General features: G+C 40.2%; 1 protein-coding gene across 24 annotated transcripts in view; it reads left to right on the top strand.

Moving 5' to 3' along the window:
• The first annotated feature begins 1,337 nt into the window (after positions 1–1,337).
• Positions 1,338–21,198, top strand: part of LOC111227433 (calcium/calmodulin-dependent protein kinase type II subunit gamma) — a 62,037-nt gene continuing 42,176 nt past the window's right edge. For all 24 annotated transcript variants that reach the window (XM_022752927.1, XM_022752925.1, XM_022752913.1 and 21 more), the window contains exons 1-2: positions 1,338–1,505; positions 2,644–2,738. In XM_022752927.1, the coding sequence (XP_022608648.1) occupies positions 1,441–1,505; positions 2,644–2,738 (160 nt within the window). In that variant the 5' untranslated portion in view covers positions 1,338–1,440. The remainder of the gene's footprint in view (positions 1,506–2,643; positions 2,739–21,198) is intronic.

Genomic DNA, 21,198 nt, shown 5'->3' with positions numbered 1-21,198 from the left:
GGTATTATGAACTTAGGAACTTCACCATGTAACCTTAAGGATGTGGGCATTTACCAGGCAGGGAGGGTTTTACAGTCTAATGCTATTGGGTTGCATTATGGGAATTGTAGGATCCGGTGTTTTTGGATTAAAGTTCTTGGCTTCAAGTGCTTCAGCTTGGATGGCGACATTGTTTTTATTGTCTCTCTTATGAGGGCTCCATGTATTGAAAGAGAAAAACTATTTCCTTTAAAATGATTTCAAATAAAAGACATGATAAAAGTAAAGTATGAAATAAAGAAATATAGCTACAAAATTTCACAAGAGGTCTTACATTGCATTAGATGATAAACACCCACTTTTGCAAAACAGTTTTCATTTTTATTTCTTTTTATATTCAGTTCAGACTGAAATATTTCAACTATGGATTGCCTTGAAATTTTGTACAGATGTCCATGTTTTCCAGAGGATGAACCATATAAGGACTTTGGTGAACCCCTAACTGTTTCTGTAGTGCCACCAGCAGGTCAAAGGTTTCACACTGACCCCTATTGACCCTCACTGTATGTCATTTGCAAATTCACCGATACCATGTGATCAAATGCAAGTATTTGCTGGTTTTGCAATTTTCTGTGACAGTAAACTCAATATGTTTGATTCTTTTGACAACTGTTCACACAAATGAACTATTTTCTGATGTTTTATACACTTAACCGGTTTGATTATTGATAATGAAAATAATCGTTGATTGATACTTCCATACTACCTTGCCCAAGGTTTTCAGAGTGCTGATTTCTTGACAACAAGAGTGGAAGTTTCCAGCCGTGTTACAACAACTTTACAATAAATCAGCAAAATATAAAATATATAATACATAGATTTTGACACAGGGTTTCTCTATAACACAATGCCACAATATGGATCTTGTAGCTATCGCGTAGATGATTTTGTACTAATTTCTGACAAATTTTTGATGAATCAAATTATGTAGACCTAATTGATATGGAGTTAACCTGAGGCTTTTGGGGCCTCTGGACAGATGTGCTCTTTTGCCTCACCTTGCTTTATGTAAATTTTTCTGATGACACTTCCACACTTTGACCTAAGTATTACCTTTGAATGCTTAGCTTAAATCATCTAAATACTTTTTATGCTACTGCCAGTTTAATTCTTCATTTGCTTTTATTCATTTCATTTTATTCATTTATTAAAAAAAACAAACAAACAAAACAAAAAAAAACACAGGGTGACACATCTTCTCAATAGAGGATCTTTGTTACTACAGCTCGGCTCCCCCTCCGCCCCCCCTCCTCTCTCTCCCCTCCCACTCCCTGCTCTGCACTCTGAGCTCGAGCCTCTCTTCCCCCTCTCTGTCTTCACGAGTTCTCCTCCCGAAACCTGCGCGAGGCGTCCACTGAAAGCGCGAGACGATTCCCCCCTCTCCCCTTCACTTCAGTCAACATGGCTACAGTTGTAACCTCGACCAGATTCACAGACGAATATCAGCTGTACGAGGAACTCGGAAAGTAAGCGACCGTCACCACCACCGCCGCCGCCGCCGCCGCTCTTGTTGCATTCAGTCCGTGTGTATGTGTGTGTGTTTGCACGTTTCTCTCCTCTCTGCTGCTGCTGCTGCTGCTGCTGCTCGTGCTGCCATTGTGCGCGTTTACTTCAGTGTTGACAAGGCAGGAGAGGGGCTGTCAAAAAACAGGGAAGGGTAGGGGAACCTCCTGAGCAACAATAAGCTGTAGGCAGGTTCACGTTAGCGCCACAGAGGCTCGTGTTTAATCCTGAATGTTGTTTTCAGAGGTGTATCGCAGCGCTGTGGCGCCTCGGTTTGTGACCCAAAAGGTGTGAGGCACTCGCTCATTGGACCAACTTGTTTGTCAATTTATCTGCAGGCAGCACGCGTCGAAAACTCCTTTGCATTTACCCGTTGCCTAGTGGCATCTCCAGGCTCCTTGTTCAGTCATTCAGCTCTGTTGTGCATTTCTGAGCAGACTGCAGGGCTACTGTATATGTCAAGCCAAAAAAAAAGAAAAAAAGATGAAGACAAGGCTTTGCTGCAAACAAGACTGTGGGGGTTGCTCATTTTGGTTATGCACCACCACTGTATATTCAGGATTTAAACACCAAAGGACCCACAGGTTACAGTGCATATCCTCTCTACAAAGCCACTCTAACATCTAATCTCTCCCTGTGGCTAATAGAGCTGCTCCATCCACCAATACAGCTCAATTTCAAGGAGGCATCTGAGCAAAAAAAAAAAAATTGACACAGTTAAATGTTAATTCACCCTTTCAGTTGCTTAATTCTCCTGTAACCCTACTCACGTTTCTCCCTGTGAGCTAATGACTGAGTCCTGTCACAATGAAACAAGCCCTCTCCCTCCCCTGTCACGCACTAGCAGCCAGGACCTCTTCTCACATCTCATACACAGTATATCAGACTGTTTTAATTATGCATGTGACTTCCTTTCCCTTCTCTTCAGGTGTGTGTGATTCATGCGTGCCCTTAGTGTGGGACAAGTTCAGCGCACAAACACGCACTTTGCCCCCCCCCCCCCTTGTGTCACACAGATGTGCATGTGATGGAGAGCTTTTGTTACGTTTGAAGTGCTGTCACTGATCTGTTGTCTGGGTTATCGATTTCTTCCTGCTCCAGGGGTGCCTTCTCCGTCGTCCGCCGATGCGTCAAGAAGTCCACCGGCCAGGAGTATGCTGCTAAAATCATAAACACAAAAAAGCTCTCTGCCAGAGGTAAGTGCAGCAGATATCCATTGTGTGGCTCAGCGTTCCAGTCAAGGAGTAACATGAATTTATGCAAACTGAAAGCTGACAAGAGTAAGCTGCTGTCCACGCTGCTGTAGCTGCTCAGTGAAGTCAGTTCAGCTGCAGGCTTGTTAGTTTATTTCCTTAAGAGCAGCGAGCCAGGCGCTCTGTCCCATCCTTGTCAGCGGAGATTCCTGAAAAGCTGGAGGGCACTTGGCAGAGCTTTGCTGCTGCGGTTTGAGTTGTGCAGTGAGGTTCAGTGGGCTTTGGCAGTTGTCTGCAACCATTTTTGGTTTGTTATGGTTACTGTCGGTCTCTCGCAAAGGACTGTGTGTGCACCACCTTGACCTTTTAGTCTAAAATATTCTCTGGTATTTCAGCAGCTTGAAGGACGAGAGCTCTGGTTTACAGCAACTTATTTTCATAGTTTTTGGCCATAGTTTGCGTTGGTTATGGTAACGTTGTACTCACACTGTTGAAATCTGGGAACATAACAACATTGCTTAAGAGAAGTCAAACAGCACGGAACAGAAGTCAGATGATCAGACAAACCTACGGACCGACTGCACACAGTTTTCCTCAAAGTCACACAGCTAAGCCTCCATTTTTCTGAACAATAAATGTCTGACCTTTGTTTAAAACTGCAGCTCTTTTATTTAACACTTACTGCTGTTTTGGAGGTATTTCAGTGTTATGTTATTCTGGATTTATAGTAATCCTAATGCAGAGGAATAAAACTGAAAGTAAAACTTTAATTGTGGTTTAGGTCGTACAAATCGAGCTCGTGGATATGACGTCTCTCTGGCTGACATCTTTTGTTGTATTAAGATATATAATCACAACATGAACAAAGATGCTTAGTTCTGTGACTCAAATGCAGTTTTAAGCAGCTATTATTTATGCAGGTTTAAGTTTTGCTGTGCAGTGAGGCATTGTTGCCAATTAAGGCTGTCACTTTTTAATAAAAATTGGGCTTGACTGAATTCAAATTGACATGTAATTTATCCAAATTAATTTGAACGCAGCCTGTCTAGCCTCTCCTATAACGCAAGGATGTTGATAGAGGGTGATGACAAGAACATTTGATACAAAGCTGTATAATTCCCAGCTTGTAGCTTGCTGTTGTTAGCCTGCTGGACTAGTGGTGGAAAGTAACTAAGTACGTTTACTCAAGTACTTAAGTACAGATTTGAGATACTTGTGCTTTATTATTTCATTTATTTATTGTTATTTTAAAGGGATCATGTACAGCTTTCAACATCAACGTCTCCATGTGATGTGCTGTGCCAGATTGTAGCTTCAAGTTAATTTGCGTCTGCCGTCCCTTGGCAGGTCGGATCAGAAAAAACATAGTAAAATCACAGATGTATGCTTGTCAAGTAAAAGCCAGTCAGGAGGACCGTAGGATATCAGTCAGTGAGTACAGAGCTGCTCACTGACTCTACTTCCACTCGACTATATTTCACAAGTAAATGTACTTTTTATGCCACTGCATTTATTATATTATGTAATATTTCATGGTGGCAGCTTCTCAAATGTCCTCATTATTATTTTAATAATGTTTACTTGTTTTTAATAAATTTGAGATTTAGACTGTGAAGTGTCACTTTGGGTCATTGTCGTAGGATTTTTCTCTATTTTTCTGAATTTTTACAAACCAATCAATCAATCAATCAATCAATCGATTGCTTGCACATTAATACATCAGCAAACATGAGCCATTCATATAATATATAATAGTATAACACTCACAGGGGGTACTGCATTGAGTACTTTTACTTTTAATACTTCAAGTACTTTTTGCTGAATATACTTTCCTAATAATAACATAGATATTTTTTCCCATGTTTGAGTGGTAGTTGGAATTTTGAGTCCTATCCAGTCCTGTTACTGAAATTTCATGCGCTTTTACTTTTATGCTTGATCTCCAAAGAAAGTGGTTTAGCTAATCTGGATAAACCTGATTATCCAGCTGCTCATGTGTCTTGACCTGTCGGACTTTGCTGTAGTGATGATGACGTGTCCCCACATCTCAGTTCTTAGTTTGGCGAGTAGGATGTTTTTGTAACTGTTAGAAAAGAAAGCAGAAAAAATAAAGACCCAAGTTGTATTAACCTTGATTTACCCTTTAAATCAGTGTGTTCTGCCAGCCTGTGTGTGTGTGTGTGTGTGTGTGTTCACATGCAGCAACACATGTTGAAATGCCACCACCTGTGCCTCAGTATTTGTGGCAGATTTGTTGTCATTGTCATTAGTCTGCCTGTTGCTCTGTGCATGTGTCACAGTATTTCTTCTGCCATGTAGCTGAATCCAAGCGTTTTTCTCCGTTGACTGTTCCGATTGTCACATGTGTTGGTGTTTGCGTATGTATTTCATCGATCACTCGCTGTATGGCTTGGTGCTTTGGCGTGTGAGTCTGCTGCAGACTCTGTGTGTGCTGCATGTCTGTCCAAGTAAGCGTCAGACCAGGCCACCAAAGGTTGAGAGTGATGATGTGAGCTGCAGATCAGGGCCAGTCCTGGACTGACTGGGCTGCTCTTTTCCCAGGGGATGCAGACTGAGTTTCTCTCTCTCTCTCTCTCTCTCTCTCTCTCTCTCTCTCTCTCTCTCTCTCTCTCTCTCTCTCAAACACCCCCACCCTTTTCATTTTCCTTCCTTTTTGTGTTATTTTCCCCTGTCTCCCGTCCCCTCCCTCCCATCTCTGTAAACAAAAGACTGATTTGAGCAAAGATCTTAAAAACCCTTCTCACCAGGCGATTTGATCTTGTGTGTGTGTGTGTTGTGTGGAGGGCTGTGTTGGCAATGGTCTGGAGCTAGTAACCCAGCAACAGCAGGGGTGAAACTCTTCATCCCAGAGGCTGTCTGGCAGAGAGACCGCTTTCTGTGTGTGTGTGTGTGTGTGTGTGTGTCTCTCTCTGAGTCGTGGTGACAAATATCACACACACAAACACATATGTGACTGCTCTTTTCTCACTTAAAGCACAAACACAGTTACACACATTTTTCTCTCACCTACTAAATGGTTCTCACACTTAACTGTATGTAAGGCTTGATAGTTTCACATTGCGAAATACACAGACACACACACACACACACACACATACAGACACACACACACATTAGTCTCTCCTCCAGTGCGCAGTGCCCTTAATCAGAGCTGAACTGCTCTGGCACTGCCAGTGTGTTTTTCACAAACGCAAGAAGCATGTTCTCCCTGCCTCAACCACACACACACACACACACACACACACACACACACACACACACACCAAGCTTACAGAGCTGAACGAAAGGCAAGGAGAAATATGTCACAGGGACAGGCATCCTTTTTGTTCAAGAATAATTCTGCTTTATTACAACTGAGGCCATTGTATCTTAAGGTCATGTTAACAATCTACTCACTAAGTTAATTGCTGAGATCTGGGACTGCAGCAACACTGCTCAGAAGTCAGACAAGTTAAGAGAGTCAAAGCCCTAGGCTAGCCAGATGGATGTGAGGAGGAAAACAGAGGCCAACGATGCAGTTATACCCCAAGTGTCTGTTGTACACATCCATCACAGTTTACAGACTTAGTGCTTCAGCTTTGACCTGTTATACTTTCTATAGTTTTGCATGTACGCAGTTTTCTTAGTCCACAGTATTAACCTCCATTTCATTGAACAAACAATTGATCTTTTAATCAGTTGCAGTGATATTGCGGTGTTCCCTGACCTCAGCAATTAAAGTACAACGTTATCACGCCTGATTGAATTGACAGCTAAAAACACACCCAAATAATCCCAATTTACAGCCAAGAGAACACAACCGTAATCAGAAACATGTCTTCATTCACCGTAACAGCCATGTAGATCATCTTGTCTCCATGCACACACTAATATGAATACATCAAGGGTGCCAGCACACGTATAGTTCTGCAGCTAAGCTGTAGGAGGTCTTTACAGTGGTGTGTTGGCAAATCCACACACGCTATTCATGTTTAGTCTGATCTCTGCTTGTGTGTTCCTTGTTAGTGTTTGCAAACACGGAACGTACATGATATCAGCTTTGGTGGTTTGATGTCTGGGGAACTTTGGAGTATTGCTTGTACTTATGAGGTGTGTGTGTGTGTGTGTGTGTGTGTGTGTGTGTGTGTGTGTGTGTGTGTGTGTGTGTGTGTGTGTGTGTGTGTGTGTGTGTGTGTGTGTGTGTGTGTGTGTGTGTGTGTGAGAGAGAACAGGGCTTAATCCCCTGTTCTCTCTGGCTCAGGGAGGGCACATTGGCTGGCGGTGAGGTCAGTGATTATGGCTGGGTCGTGTGGCGTCACATGCATGCGCACAGCCGCTCAGACAGATACTCACACATTCACACGTGGTCTGTCACTTCACTGACATTCACACACGTCTGCGTCGAGACAGACGCACATCCGTCAGACACATTGTGTTTAGTTATCTTTGTATTATATGCATTTCTTTGGCTAAGAGTAATATTTTCAACTTTAATATTAAAAGTCAGTTCAGTTTATGAATTCTTGAAAAAATATTCCCCAAAAAATTTCATTAAAGGGCTGTTTTAAACAAACATAGGGTGCAAAGAAAGATTAAGGCCTGAAAACACTTAAAACATGTCCACAGTCAGCAGTCGGTTAGCTTAGTTTAGCTACACAGTCACAGTAGTTTAGCTACACAGTCACAGTAACAAAATACACCTACCAGCACCTCTAAAGGTCATTATTTGTAATTAAGATATTATATCTTGTATATTTATGGACAGATCTATTTTTATTGAGAGAACAGAGCAAGTTTATTCAATTTAATATCGTCATATACTTGGCACAGCAGAGTGTTAAATTACAGCTTGCAAGAAGGGCATTCAGAGGTACACCTTTACATTGTTTAAATATCAGGTAGGGATTTTATATTTAATAGTGGACTGTGAAAAGGAATCGCAGTTAATCACTTTTTTTTTTAACAGTGCATTTACTTACTTGTGTAAATTTTCCTCCCAAAACCGAAAACAGATACTGTAAGCCACAAATACTGTAATACTGTATTTCACAAGATAAGCCGCTTTGACTGTAGCATCAGTTTACAGAACTAGATAACGACAATTTATGTTAGCCCGAGGCAGCAGAGACTACCTGATAAAAATCGTGGGAAGCAGAAGTTAAGAAGGGAAGTGTGCTCATAAGCTGGTGTTGCTTTTACTTCAGTGGTGAAGGACTTCCAAAAGCTTTCTGTGCTCACTGATGAGAAGGGGAGATAGTGTGGTCTCCTCTCTGTGGCTTCTGTACATCCCGAAGTCAGTGGTTAGATTTTAAAAAATACAATAAAAGGAAGATTAGAAGATATTTTCATATCTCTTTTCTGACATACGGTTCAGTACAGTAGCTCATTTCATTTTGTAAAAACCGAACCGTGCATATCTACACATATATAAGGAAGTCAGCATTTGCTTTTGCACGCTCAGCTTTCGTCTGCTTTCCATTTATGGAGCTCACTGTCTTCTGCTTTTACACTGTCCACTGATAATGTTGCAGTAAATTTACAAAAGCCCCTCTCAGACATGCACCCTTTACTTTAATCTAATGGCAGTTAAACATGTCGGTCTCATATATAAATAAACTACTGAATCACTTTTATATAAAAGTCCCAACAGCAATTTTACCGGCTCGGATCTAGTAACATGTTCATAGCACTTCTAACACGGCAGACATCTGAACTAAAGGCTGTCATGTTAATGTAAAGGCTACAGCACCACAAGGTGAAACATGCAGAGAGAGGGTGAGAAATACTTGTTTTTTATCTTCTAAAATCACTATAGTAAATGTGTTATCTAAGCTTTCATCTCTCATGTATAAAGAAAATAAAACCAGTTTGATAAACAAGCAAAAAGAGATTCTTCTCAGATTCTATCTCAGATTCTATCTCATCTGGCCTCGGAAAACTTCCTGATCTCGCAGGAGGAGCCGGAAAATGTTGCTGGGGAGAGGGACGTCTCGACTACATTGCTTAACCTGCTGCTGCCGCAACAGTTTCAACTTAACATCTTGGCTGTGTGCACTTGCATCACATGATATTATTAAACAAGGAGAAGAACTTGGTCTCTAATAATGTTAAGTCATGAAATTGATGTGGAAATGTATTACGCTCATAGTGGTTAAGTGGTTAATTAATTGAGACTGACAGAAAAATACATTTTAAAATCCATCATTTCCAACTGTTAGATTCTACTATAGAACAGTATACATGAAGCAATTTTATGTATTAATACGTGTTAGTGTAAATGAAATATAAAGCATATTGTTGGGGTAGTAAATATGTTCAGCACTCGGTTACATAGGGCTGAAATTCACCTGATAATTGGTGATTGCAAAACAGGTATATCAGCTTCGACAGATAATGGAAAAACCTGATGTGCCATCACTGATTGGGGGGTGTGGCCTGAGGTTCAACACGCTTCAGAGTTTTATCAAGAGCAGTTCTGCAGCAGTTGGCGTTATTAGGGTTATAAAATTTAAAATTCGGACATACGAATGTTTTGTCTCGGGCAAAATCAAACTTATTAAAACTGTGTGAGGCTGGTAACCTGCTCAAAAGCTCTGGATTTTTCAGAATCATTAATCAAGTGCTGAAAAGCAGCAACAAAAAAACAAATGTGTCTCAGATACAGTCACAACGGTGGCTATTGTAACTACTGTTTCCACTCACAAAGGTCAGGGAAGTGTACAGTTACAAGTTTTATATTGGAAAATTAATTGTATTTGTATTATAAGTAAATGTATTTTTTCAGGTTTGTTGGCACTTTGCAGACATTTACTATTTTCTACATTAAACTATCAATTCAGTTGTAATGAATGGATTACCAGGACACAGAGACACAAAATGACTACAAATGGCCGGGGGTCCATTTTCTCATAGTCCTCCCATGCTTCTTGTCTTTATTCAAATGACACCATATGAATAAGAGCAGGTGTGTACCTGCTCAGTTGGTTTTTGGTTTCAGTGGCAGGGTCCTGTTAGTTGTTAGCTCACTGAAGCTGTGAGTGACAGTTATTAGTCCTTAGTGGTGCCATAATTGGTACTATCCTAAAAAAGAGCAAGGGACTGTGTTGAGGGAGGCGTGTTGCTACAAGTGCTTGTAAGATGATGAAATACAACCTAGGGAGGCCGCCTTTATGCATACATCCATGCATAACGCTGCACAGGAGTTTATAGGACCACAAGACAGGTTTTACAACTCAGAACAGTCACTGTTATACTCTGTCCCACAGTTATGAGGAGAACAGTAGAGTGGGGTCAATAACTTTATGGAGTATTTACTAGGAGTATGTACCTGCCTGTGTTTGATTCTTTAATGGGATCCATTTCCACATGACACTGTGTTTCATCGCTGCAAAAGTCGAGCCTGGTTCAACTGACTTGCTGGAGCCATTTTCATCAACTTGTTGATCTTGCCGAGGAAGATATTTAATAAGGAAAACCAGCAAATATTCACTTTTGAAATGCTGGATTTATTTTTTATAATTGATTAATTAATTAAAAATTACTTTAGTGATTAATCAATTATCAAAATTATTGGCAGTAAACTTTCTTTCGAATGACAATTGAGGAAGCGACTAATTGTTTCAGCTTTAGATCCATTTGTAGTGGTAACTCAAGTTTTAGATTGCCTTTGTGTTTGGTTTTAGACAAGGTGGCACTCTTAAGCTATGTACCCATCCACTGCTCAGTCTGTAACATGGCAAGTGTTATTGTTGATAGCATTACTTACAGTCTTAACCATAGTCCGATCGTCCCATCACTGTCACTCTGTGAAATTGATCACCGATATCATCGTCCACCAGCACAACCCAATAGCTTAAAGGTTTGGTGATTAATCACCCAAAAAAAATCAGTTGACTGTTTTGGTAATAGGTTCATGGTTTCAACCTTTTTTCAAGCAAAAAATGCCAAAAATTCTTTGGTTACAGCTTCTTAGATTCGCTGCTTCCCTCAGCAGTTAATTGAATGTCATACGTTTGCTTTTATCATATCATACCAAATGAACAAAGGTTTTTTATGTTGAACCTCACTTTGATTATTTTGCATGCATGCATGTGTCTATGTGATATATATTTTAAAGTTCAGCTATATCAGCCAACCTTAATAAGAGCTGTATTTGTTATCAGTTGTTTCTATTGTCAGTGGCCTGCTCTGTGTGAGTGCACAGAAAAAGGACAGTAAATGCAAGCTCTGTAGTTTTGAGCGGCAACACTTGATTTTAGGGTCACTCCACACCCAGAGGGTGACACTAACACCTTGTCTACACTGGAGTGAGTTGCACGCTAATGGAGCAGCAGCTTCGGGATGCGTTCAGGCACTGTACTGAATGTAGGTCACGCACATTTTGGCAGCGCTCGGAGCCGGGTTGCGTTTACCTGATTGTGTGTCTTTTTCCATCAGAGAAAGATGACTGAAAAATGGAACACCAAAAGGAAAAAGTCAGATCTATCTTGACAGTGTATCATCTTATTTTTAGTCACAATTATGTGTCACGTATTGTGTCGAACTGTAAAGTGAGAGTATTTTTACACTGTTATTAGGTAAGGCCCACACATGTCAGAGAGAGAGAGAGAGAGAGAGAGAGAGAGAAGGAGAGAGGGGGAGGCTGGCGGCACTCGTCCCACTGTTGAATTATTGAGGTGCAAGGCTGCTCTGCTCTCACATGAGCATGGACAAGAGCTGAGGAGTGGACCCTCACACTCCTTTTCTTTGCTTCCTTTCTTGGTCTGATTTTCTTTCATGTGTTTCTCCCTCAGCGGCCATTGCCTTCCTCTTTTCTCTTTGTTTCTTTTGCCACCTCTTCCTCCCTCTCTCTAGTCATTTCCTCCCCTCTCCCCTCTCTCCACAAGGCTGCCGCATCGCAGGCCATTCAGGCAGACGACGACGACGTGTGGTGTGGATGTGTGTGTGTGTGTGTGTGTTGTGCTGTGTGTGTGTGTGTGTGTGTTGTGTGTGTGTGTGTGTGTGTGTGTGTGTGTGTGTGTGTGTGTGTGTGTGTGTGTGTGTGTGTGTGTGTGTTCAGGCTTTTGGTGGGCTTGTAGTGCACTCGCTGGAGGCTGATTGGCGAAGGGCAGATAAACGTAGCAGCACTGCGCGGTGAATGTTTAATGGGACCAACTGTGAATATTTGATGAGGGGGAGAGAGTGAGAGTCATATATGGAAAGAGAAAGATGTAGATATGGAAAAGGAGCGTTAGACGGTCAGGGTTATATGGTCTAAAACAGAACTAGAGCATTGTAACACATGCGTGGTGTCAGTCTTCCCACAGCATGCAAACGTTCTTATCAGCGCTTTGATACTGAGTGTGTGTGTGTGTGTGTGTGTGTGTGTGTGTGTGTGTGTGTACTGAGGTTCAGTGTGTTTTTCAAAGACTCTCCTCCTGTCATATTCATCTTGTCCTCTTTTTCTCTCTCATCTGTTCATCATTATCCCCCCTGTCCGAAGCATATGGCATCATGTGGAAGCCAAGTTGAATAAAATTTTCATTTGCCATATAGTGCTGGAGAAGGACGGAGGATGCTCTTTGAGATTGGTACTTTTGAGGGGATTGATTTATCACTATAAGCTGAATATTCAAGTTAGCAGAGCTGCAACTAACAATATGAAATATACCAAAAATAGCAACAGTAAGGCTGCAGTTAGCAATGTTTTCATCATCTATTATTCTATTATTTTCTCAACTGTTTGTTTCGTCCGTAGAATGAAAGACTGTCCAGAACCTTAACATATTCAATGTAATATCACATATGGCAAAAGAAAAATACAGATAGTGTTTTTTAATTTTGCCTTTTTTTTTTACAGTGGCCCGGAGAGGTTCGTTCACTGCAACTTAAGAAAACCTACAAATAGACAACAAACAAGAAATTCAGAAAACGTGCATGCATATAGCACAGACAACAACCAAAGTGTTTCCAGGGGACACAAAAAAGAGAAGAACCAACCTGTTTTTGTCCAATCAACAGTCTAAATCACAAATGTGTTAGTTTCACAATGACATAAAGTAGAGAAAAGTATCAGTCAGGGCTGCACAATTAATCGAAATATAATAACAATCGCAAAAGTGCAATATTCAAATAGCAGGAGCTGCAAAAAATCGCAGGAGCTTCAATCTTTTTGATGAAGGTGAAACGTGTCTCAACATTGTTGTGCATTGTTAGCACCATAAGTGTTGCGGTGCTACAGAGATGCCTCAGCCTACAAATCATATTCTCCAGACGTAAAGGAAGATGCTACAAGCCCCAACAAAAATCATGTCGTCATTTAAACATTTTTTTTGTGAAAATCAAATGCAAGAACGACCATTCCAACCGAAAACGCATATTTCGATATCTGCCAAAATAATCGCAATATGATTTCTTTTGCACATCGTGCAGCCCTAGTATCAATCCTTACATTTGAGAAGCTGGAAGTAGTGATTGGCATTTCTGCTTGATAAATAGCTAATGAATGTGCGTACCACGCACAGGTGGAGGGACCTTAACCGTTTGTATGTTTCAAAAGTCATAGAGAGACAATGTGGAGGTGATACAAAGTGACCACAAAGAGATGCACAATTTCAGTCTGGTGGTCTACCTTTATTCAGATTTTTCATAGACCTGATAATTCATCGACTAAATAATGGAATTTTCAGGAGATTAATTGAAGATTTAAATAATAATTATTTTCAGCCCTACTGTGTTCGTGTCCATTCTGCCTGTGCTCTTCACTCCAGGGAAACTAGTGAGTGTGTTTCGAAGGGAAGTCTGTCTGCCAACACTTCATTGGATTACATTACATTAGAGAATCTTACGGCGTGTGCGTGCGTGTGTATGCGCTTACTTGTCAGTTGTTGTAACATCAATGTGTGTGAGTCATGGAGGAGGTCTTGTTTGTATGTCCCTCTTCTGAAAGTGGCAGCATAATTGTGTTCATGTATAACAACTGAAGAAAGCCATTGCTCGAAAGCTTTCGTTACATAATGACTATACGCACAGTGTGGAGCGTGCAGATGCTCATGCTAATATTTCTACTCTATTCTGGCAGAAACACAGACTACTACTCTGCTTCCTGTGAGGAATTTCTGCTTTTCTCAGTTTTATATAGATGTAAACTGAAACTGTTTTGGACTGATGGTTGAACAAAACAAGACGTCACATTTTAATCTGAGAAACTGTGATGCACATTTTCATTATTTTCCGACAGTTTGCAGACTGAACAATTATTGTAATTGGCAGAAGAATTGCTAATGAAAATAATTGTCAGTTGCAAGCTGTGAAAAATATCCATCATGAAATCCCAGAGCCCAAGATCATGTCATCAAATGTCTTGTTTTGTCCACACAAAAGTGAAATATATTCAATTTGCTATAATGTAAGACCAAGCAAAGAAGCAAATTCTTACATTTAATTACCATTAAATGTTTTTTGCATTTATTTGTAAAAACAATCATTTGATTCTTAAAATAGTTGCTGATTAATTTTCTGTTGATCGTCTAATTGATTAATCGACTTATCGTTGCAGCTCTACACACAGTATAGATTCATGGTACAGCAGAGATAGAGCAACAGAGGTGGTTGAATGCACTGTGTATGTATCATATTTAGTTGTGAGCTGGTGCAGTAATTACACTTAACAGGTAAGTAAGTTAGCAACAGTGAAATAATACAGTTTTCATAATGGAGAGGTTTTTATTGAGATTATTTATTGCGACGGTTGGAAGATTGAGAAGGCAATAAAGCTTGGTACACACACGGGAGAGGCATCGAGCAATAACGCGTGTTGGTGTGTGTGTCCTTGTCTGTGTGTATGTGACAATGTGATCACATCATGCTGGCAAAGCTTTGCACCTAAGTCTCCAAATTTTATTCTCTGTGTCTCTTTCTTGCTTTTCTGTCTCTCTCCACCTGTCTGCCTCATAAAAGTTTCACCTTACCATTCTTCATATGTGCATAAATGCTCCGCATGTGAGCCACAAGTGAAGTTGATGTTTCTTTGGTTTTTATTACAAAAAAAAAAAAACACCTGTATTTTTTATTTAAGGTGTAGGTGGATTGAGGATGTTGCGGTTCAGAGAAACTTGGTTTGTTTGGGGTGATGTGAAACTGGGGCGTGACCACCCAAAGCTAAATTTTCTCATTAAATTTCAATATTTACTCGTCTTCTATGATGCTCTATGTCATGAGGTTTTAGACTCTGACAAAACGAGCAGCTTAATTCAATTTGGCATTTTCAGTATTTTGCCACAAACAGATTGTTGTTTTGCTAATACTATTTTTGCCAATATTTATCCGTAATCTCTTTGGCAAATCACATTGTTTTACATTTTTTTTTGATATTCAAAGTAAACACTGATAAATTCCTGAAAAGACCATTAGCTCTGCCTGACTGTGTGTGTGGCAGACATGCCAGGGGATAATCTATTCCTGATCACACACTCACTCTCCTGCTGTCAATCAAGCAGCTTGTCTCCATGGTAACGGCTACCTTGCATGCATCCTACCCATCACACCTGACAGCCAAGATTACATAACATGGTCACCATATTCACTGGGTGTCATGTATAATGAATAGTAACACAGTGCGGTCAGGTTTACCATTTAAAACTCAAAGTCCTCAAAGCCTGAGGAAGCCGGACTGTCAATCACACAAATTGATGTTTTCCAGAAAATGTCTTAGAAAAATGTGACTTGTTGTTTACTTTGGTTTTTGAGGGCTTTAATCTGGCGGGACCCATCGAAGTTAAAATTTACATGTCGGGATTTTAATTCACAGAGTAATTTTCCAGGGTAAAATCTGTGTGGTGTATGTGTTCATGGTTTGAAAGTAGACCAAAGGGAAAGGTAAAAAAACACTTCTGCTAGTCGGAAATAGTACTCCCCCGGTTTAGCATTGCTCTCATCTAAAGCTGTCGAACCAGAGATATTGTTATTTTTATTTCACGCTTTCACTTTCAAAACCTGAATTTCCCACAATACAATTTGACCGCCAACAGTTTGATGGGAGATTCAGGTTATTTTATGCTCATAGGAGCTAATGTAGCCTGAAGCCGCTAACCTCAAGAAGAGATGAGAACCTCCTGCCATTTCGGGGGGGTGGGGTGGGGGGGGGTGGGGGCGGGGCACAGGTTGTTTTATTGTTAGGTGACTTCCTTCATTCATGTGAAACAGCATCATTCTTTTCAAACGACATGTTTACATTCAAATGACAGCGTCCTGTAGTGCCGTGGTTATAGAGAGACACGCATGCTTGACCACATGTTAAATATTGTAACCATGACAACCATGACAGTCCAAGTTGTTTCAGTGCCAAAACCGAACCTAAACTTTGCCATCGCATTGTCACATCATAAAAATTATTATTTACATTCGCAGACACTAAGTCTAGTGTAAAAAGCTGCCCGTCCTGCTGTTCACGCCCCACATCTGTTCTGGAGTATATAATGGCCTTTAGTCCATCTCTCAATACTTTCCTACCCTGCCTGTGGCACTCGGCCACAAGCACATTGGTTCCTACTGAACATTTGGATCTAAAAACAAGATGTATAGTTTAATTCCTTAAAAACAGCCGGACAGCTGGACTGGACTGCAGATTGACAAACTGCATCCCTCAAGTGTTTCTGACCCGTCATTAGCCTTTTTGGGTCGGGAGGTTGGACACAGTGTTGAAATGCTATCGATGAATATGTGAAAAACTTTTAGTTGTGGGAACAAGATAAAAATTAAGTCAACTTAAAAATATTTTAAGTCTTGTACAGAGCGGAGGCTTTAAATACTTCAGCCAGATATGGTTGCCTGAATGTTTCATTTATTTTGATACTGCCAAAACATACTTCATTGTCATGAGTTACATATTTCTAAATACCGCTGTTTCTGCCTCATTTTACTTCTTTTACCACATCACTCTCTAGTTCTCATTTCACTCAGTAATCTCCTTTTTTAAAGCTGGCTGTTATTTATCCAAGCAACAAACTGTTCTGTCTACAACACGTCACTTTGCATATCAGATCATTTAACTGGTGAATGCTTTTGACTTTTCATTTTACAAGATGCAAACCAACCGCTCTGACATCCAAATTTGGCTCGAAATATAAAGAAACACAGACAAACGCACATGCACACACAACATAGTGATCTGTGTCAATATTTGTTCACCTTTTGTTGTCATTATCTCCATTTACACTAAGGTTTCTTTGCACAAGGCTGCTGTTTTCCCAAGTGGAGGATGTTTGACCAACCGCATACAAACACACGCCCATAGTCGATCACACACACTCAGTTTATTGTTCTCTCATCTGTGTGATGCCTTGTCAGCTTTGTCTGTTTAATCGTAGTTTCACCTTAACAATTGACACCTACCTGCAAGCTCTTGGCAAAGTTAAAATCATTTGATAATCCTATCTGAAAGCTGCTGTGCAGCTCTAATAGCAGTTTTTAGTATCCCAATAAATTCAATAGAGTTGATTGTGCCGCAGCATGACTTGGTTGAAGTATGTACTTGTGTTGACTGGCGCACCACCAACACAGTTGGTGCGTTTGTGTGTGCTTCCAAGGTTACAATCAAAACAGCCTTTCATAATAAAAGTCTGCTCACAATAATGGTCCCATTCAGGGCCTGCTGCCCTGACACACTTTTGTGAAAATGTGGGCAATGATGCAGGTTTTGTGGAGGTTTAGTGGATTGAATCTCCACTCGATCACCAGTGGATTATAATAACAAAATGAGCTGCCACAATATTAGGGGAGTTTGATTTCAGCACTTTTTCTAGATCCAGATCTAGGATCATTTTAGATAAAAATAGTAACTTGGATGATATTTTTTTCCCTTAATTGGCTAAAATAAGACACATTTTATGTGGACTTGTGGACTGGTATGTATTTAATTAACCCAGTACTTGCCAAAAAAGGAAAATAACGAGATGTACATCCTGCATGTCATGATGTGTCACATCCTTCCAGGTACACTGTGCAAATATTTGTCTATATTAAAATCTTTTAATCACATTTGTCCTGCACGACGACTAAACTCAGCTTCAGCAGCTGAGCAATATTTGTGAACCGAAATGTAAATAAACAGTTATTTTAATCACTGGCAAGTGGCCATGATACAATATACATGGAGGCATAATAATCCTTTCCAACCTGTGCAGCTCAGGCAGCGCACGCAGCTCATCGCTTACACAAAGCGTTAAAAGCCTGCACCCTGTCAAGTCAAGCCCATACAACGTACGATCCCATGTGTTAACGTTGGTCTATGCACATATAACGAACAGGACTTGTTCCACAAGCTTCTACTTAAATATCGAACATAAATATCAACACATAGGAACGGTAGAACGTTTCTGGCAAATATAGAATAACATCATTATTTGCTTTTTAGGAGGATTAACTTGCTCATACAGGCTGTGCAAGTATCTCTGCTCAGCTGTCAGACACGATCTACGTCAGCTGTCACTCTTTACACAGCTTTACAGGCTGCATTAAATTTTTGTAACTGGATGTTTGTTCATGTGTGTCTCTTCATGTCTTACCATAAGGTCTGGCATTCTCAACACAATGGAGGTCATTGTCCCTTCTCTTGTGTGTGTGTGTGTGTGTGTGTGTCTCTCTCTCTGTCTGTCTGTCTCCCTGGAACAGCCGCTCATCAGTGATTAGTTATCACAAAACGAGGATCAAGGCTGCACTCTGACACATCAAGGCTGGAAACCCGGGCAGTGTTATTTATGTGCTGGAATAAAGGTGCCAGTATTTGCCTCCAGATCTATTCTTAGTACTAATTTGGGTGTTGTCATCACACATCTTTTTTAAACGTTGTTTGGTATAGTTGTTGAGTTACACTAGCAACAGTACCATGCTAATGGAAACTGTACGTAATGACATGATGGCACAGTGAACTGGCAGAGTAGTTGTGATAAATCTAATTTACCTTTAATCTCATATTGTATTTGCTTAGCCTCAGTGTAGCGTAGTTGAGATAAGAGTAGGGGGAAAAAAACAGGACCTGCAGCAATGTAAGAAAAGCACCGGTGGCACCTGTTTATATTGAGCTGTGTTATTACTTTTTGGGGATGCGGTGATGTCAGTGTTTCTCACTTCCACTGAGTGAAAGGAACGTCAAACTTTCACATGCTTCACAAGCTCACTGCTCTCATCCATTATTTTGAGAGAACAGTGACACTAAGAACATTAGTTCGGGGTCACTGGACAAAAATGATGAGATGATGATGCAGCACTAATGCCCAGGATTTTCTCACTTCAAATTTAATGAAAAAATGAAGGTTAAAAAGGGATTCTGCACAATACCACAATACATCTATATGAAATATTTTCCCACTTTCGTTCAGGGGTGTTGGTTCTTTTGTTTGGATGACAGTATTGGTCTGGTGATCCAACAGTTTGGTCCAGAGTAAAATTTCCTCTATTGGGTGGATTGCCATCAAACCTGCTTCATGATCCCTTAAGGGTAAATCTTTATGACTTTGGTTATCCTCTTTTCATCTAGTGATAACAAAAGGTCATCTTGACTCATCCAACACTTCAGGTCACTTTAGGTTATTTCTCAAACTAACATCCTAATGTGCTAAACTCCAGTATGTTAGCATGTCTACAGGTGGAGGTTTCCTGTGTAGGGTTAGATCAATCAATCTCCAGAAACCGACTTCTGGAGAACTTCTACAGCCTGGACTGGTCTTGCAAAATTTCTGGTTCGTTGTGAACTACTCAATAGTATAAGCCTGTGTAAGCCTACATAAAAACACAAAGGAGAGGAGTTGACTACAACTCCCAAGGTGCTTTTAGGTTACAAACACCTAACGGCAGAGCTTGGTTTCTATTGCATGAGCTGGTTAACTTTTAGATCATGCTAAAGACTATGCTTTGTATAAACTTGATAAAACGTTCAACATCTTCCAATTGGTTCACTTTTGGATTCAAGACACAATTTTGATGAATTAAATTTATATTTATATATATATATATATATATATATATTTATACATCTTATTTCCCAATATCAACAACATTTTGAATTGAAATTTGAACAAACTTCTGATTCATGCCTCTCCCACACTCTACATGTCTAGAGTCACTAATATAAGGATATACATTTAATAAGTTATTTCTCTGTTTTCTCCTTGGAAAATAATAACCTTGAAGTTTGGGAATACATGGTGGATTAGTTATGTGGTTCATTTGAGAAACGGCCCCTTCCAGCTCTCTTGTTTACTCCAGCATATGTCTTGATTATCCTATAACAACGTTGACATAAGCCACGATAGCTAGCAGTAAATCCACAGTGTGTATGTTCAGCCTGTTGCCATTTGCTGCGATGTTGACATCTGTCCAGTGTAAACAGTTTACCTTTCAGAGAAGGAACGAAAGAAAGAAATCTAGGTCAGGTGTGACACTAAAAAGAAGGTGTATTTGGCTTCCTCCATTTTGGACTCTACAGCCCTTTATTCCCCCAAAGGTCATCATGTCATGGTTGTTTTGATCAATCAAAGGCACAAATAGTCATCCACCTTCACGGGAAAAGTTCAATTGTATTTACTTCGTCCACGTGACCATAACACTGATTGTGGTGATTACATTCACATGATGTGAATAACAGGAAATCAGAGTCAATGATCAGAGTCAAATGTCCCCAATTCCCCCCGATTTCTTTTGGTCTGTATTTGTTTGCCGCCAATAGCAGCACGCTGAATCAGCTATTATCAGTTCCTCTTTTCAAATGGATGTACAGACAGCTATCATTGGATTACTCTTATACTGAAGAAAACATCTTCAGGCAAGTTCTGGAGATTTGTCTTTCTTCTGTGATTTCTAAGTGGATTTGTGGACATTTATTCGTGATGGACATCAGAGATAACAATATTCTTGGAGAGCGTTAGCAACACTCAATATAAACCTGTTTATCATGTCTGCGTGGTCAGACTTGACTACTAAGGGTTTTAAAGTGCCTTCATTGCCTGAGCTGTCCGTCAGACTCTCTGCTGCAGCTCCTACTGCTGCTGACTGTGTTGATGCAGGGGACAAATGAGCAGGTCAGACTACAATAACAAGTCAACTTACATTTGTTTTTAAAACCCCAGCATGCACTTGTCCCTTTCACCTCATATAGTGTCTTTCTGTCACGTTGCTTCCTCCCCTCAACTCTATCTGCCCTCAAGTAATTTGACTATTATCAGTGTAGGATAATATGACTATTGACATGTGTCATGCTGACACGTTAATCAGGTTATCTTGCTCACATAAAGGTTTATCTGAGTAATCATAAATTAACTGATATAACTTAATTACTTTCATATTACTCTTGGCATGTACTAAACAGTATATGCCTTAATATTTTGATTCAGTGCATGAACCGCAAACGTCACTGAGTTTACCAGCTCAAATAGAGTATCATCGAAGAAAGTGCAGGTACAGTGAAATGTTTTTCCAGATGCAGCTGACT

Source organism: Seriola dumerili, unplaced genomic scaffold (genome assembly GCF_002260705.1).
Source record: "Seriola dumerili isolate Sdu_G_001 unplaced genomic scaffold, Sdu_1.0 BDQW01000187.1, whole genome shotgun sequence".
In the NCBI taxonomy this organism is placed as follows: Eukaryota; Metazoa; Chordata; class Actinopteri; order Carangiformes; family Carangidae; genus Seriola; species Seriola dumerili.
Note: the sequence above shows the minus strand (reverse complement) of the source record. Positions and strands in the feature narration are given on the sequence as shown.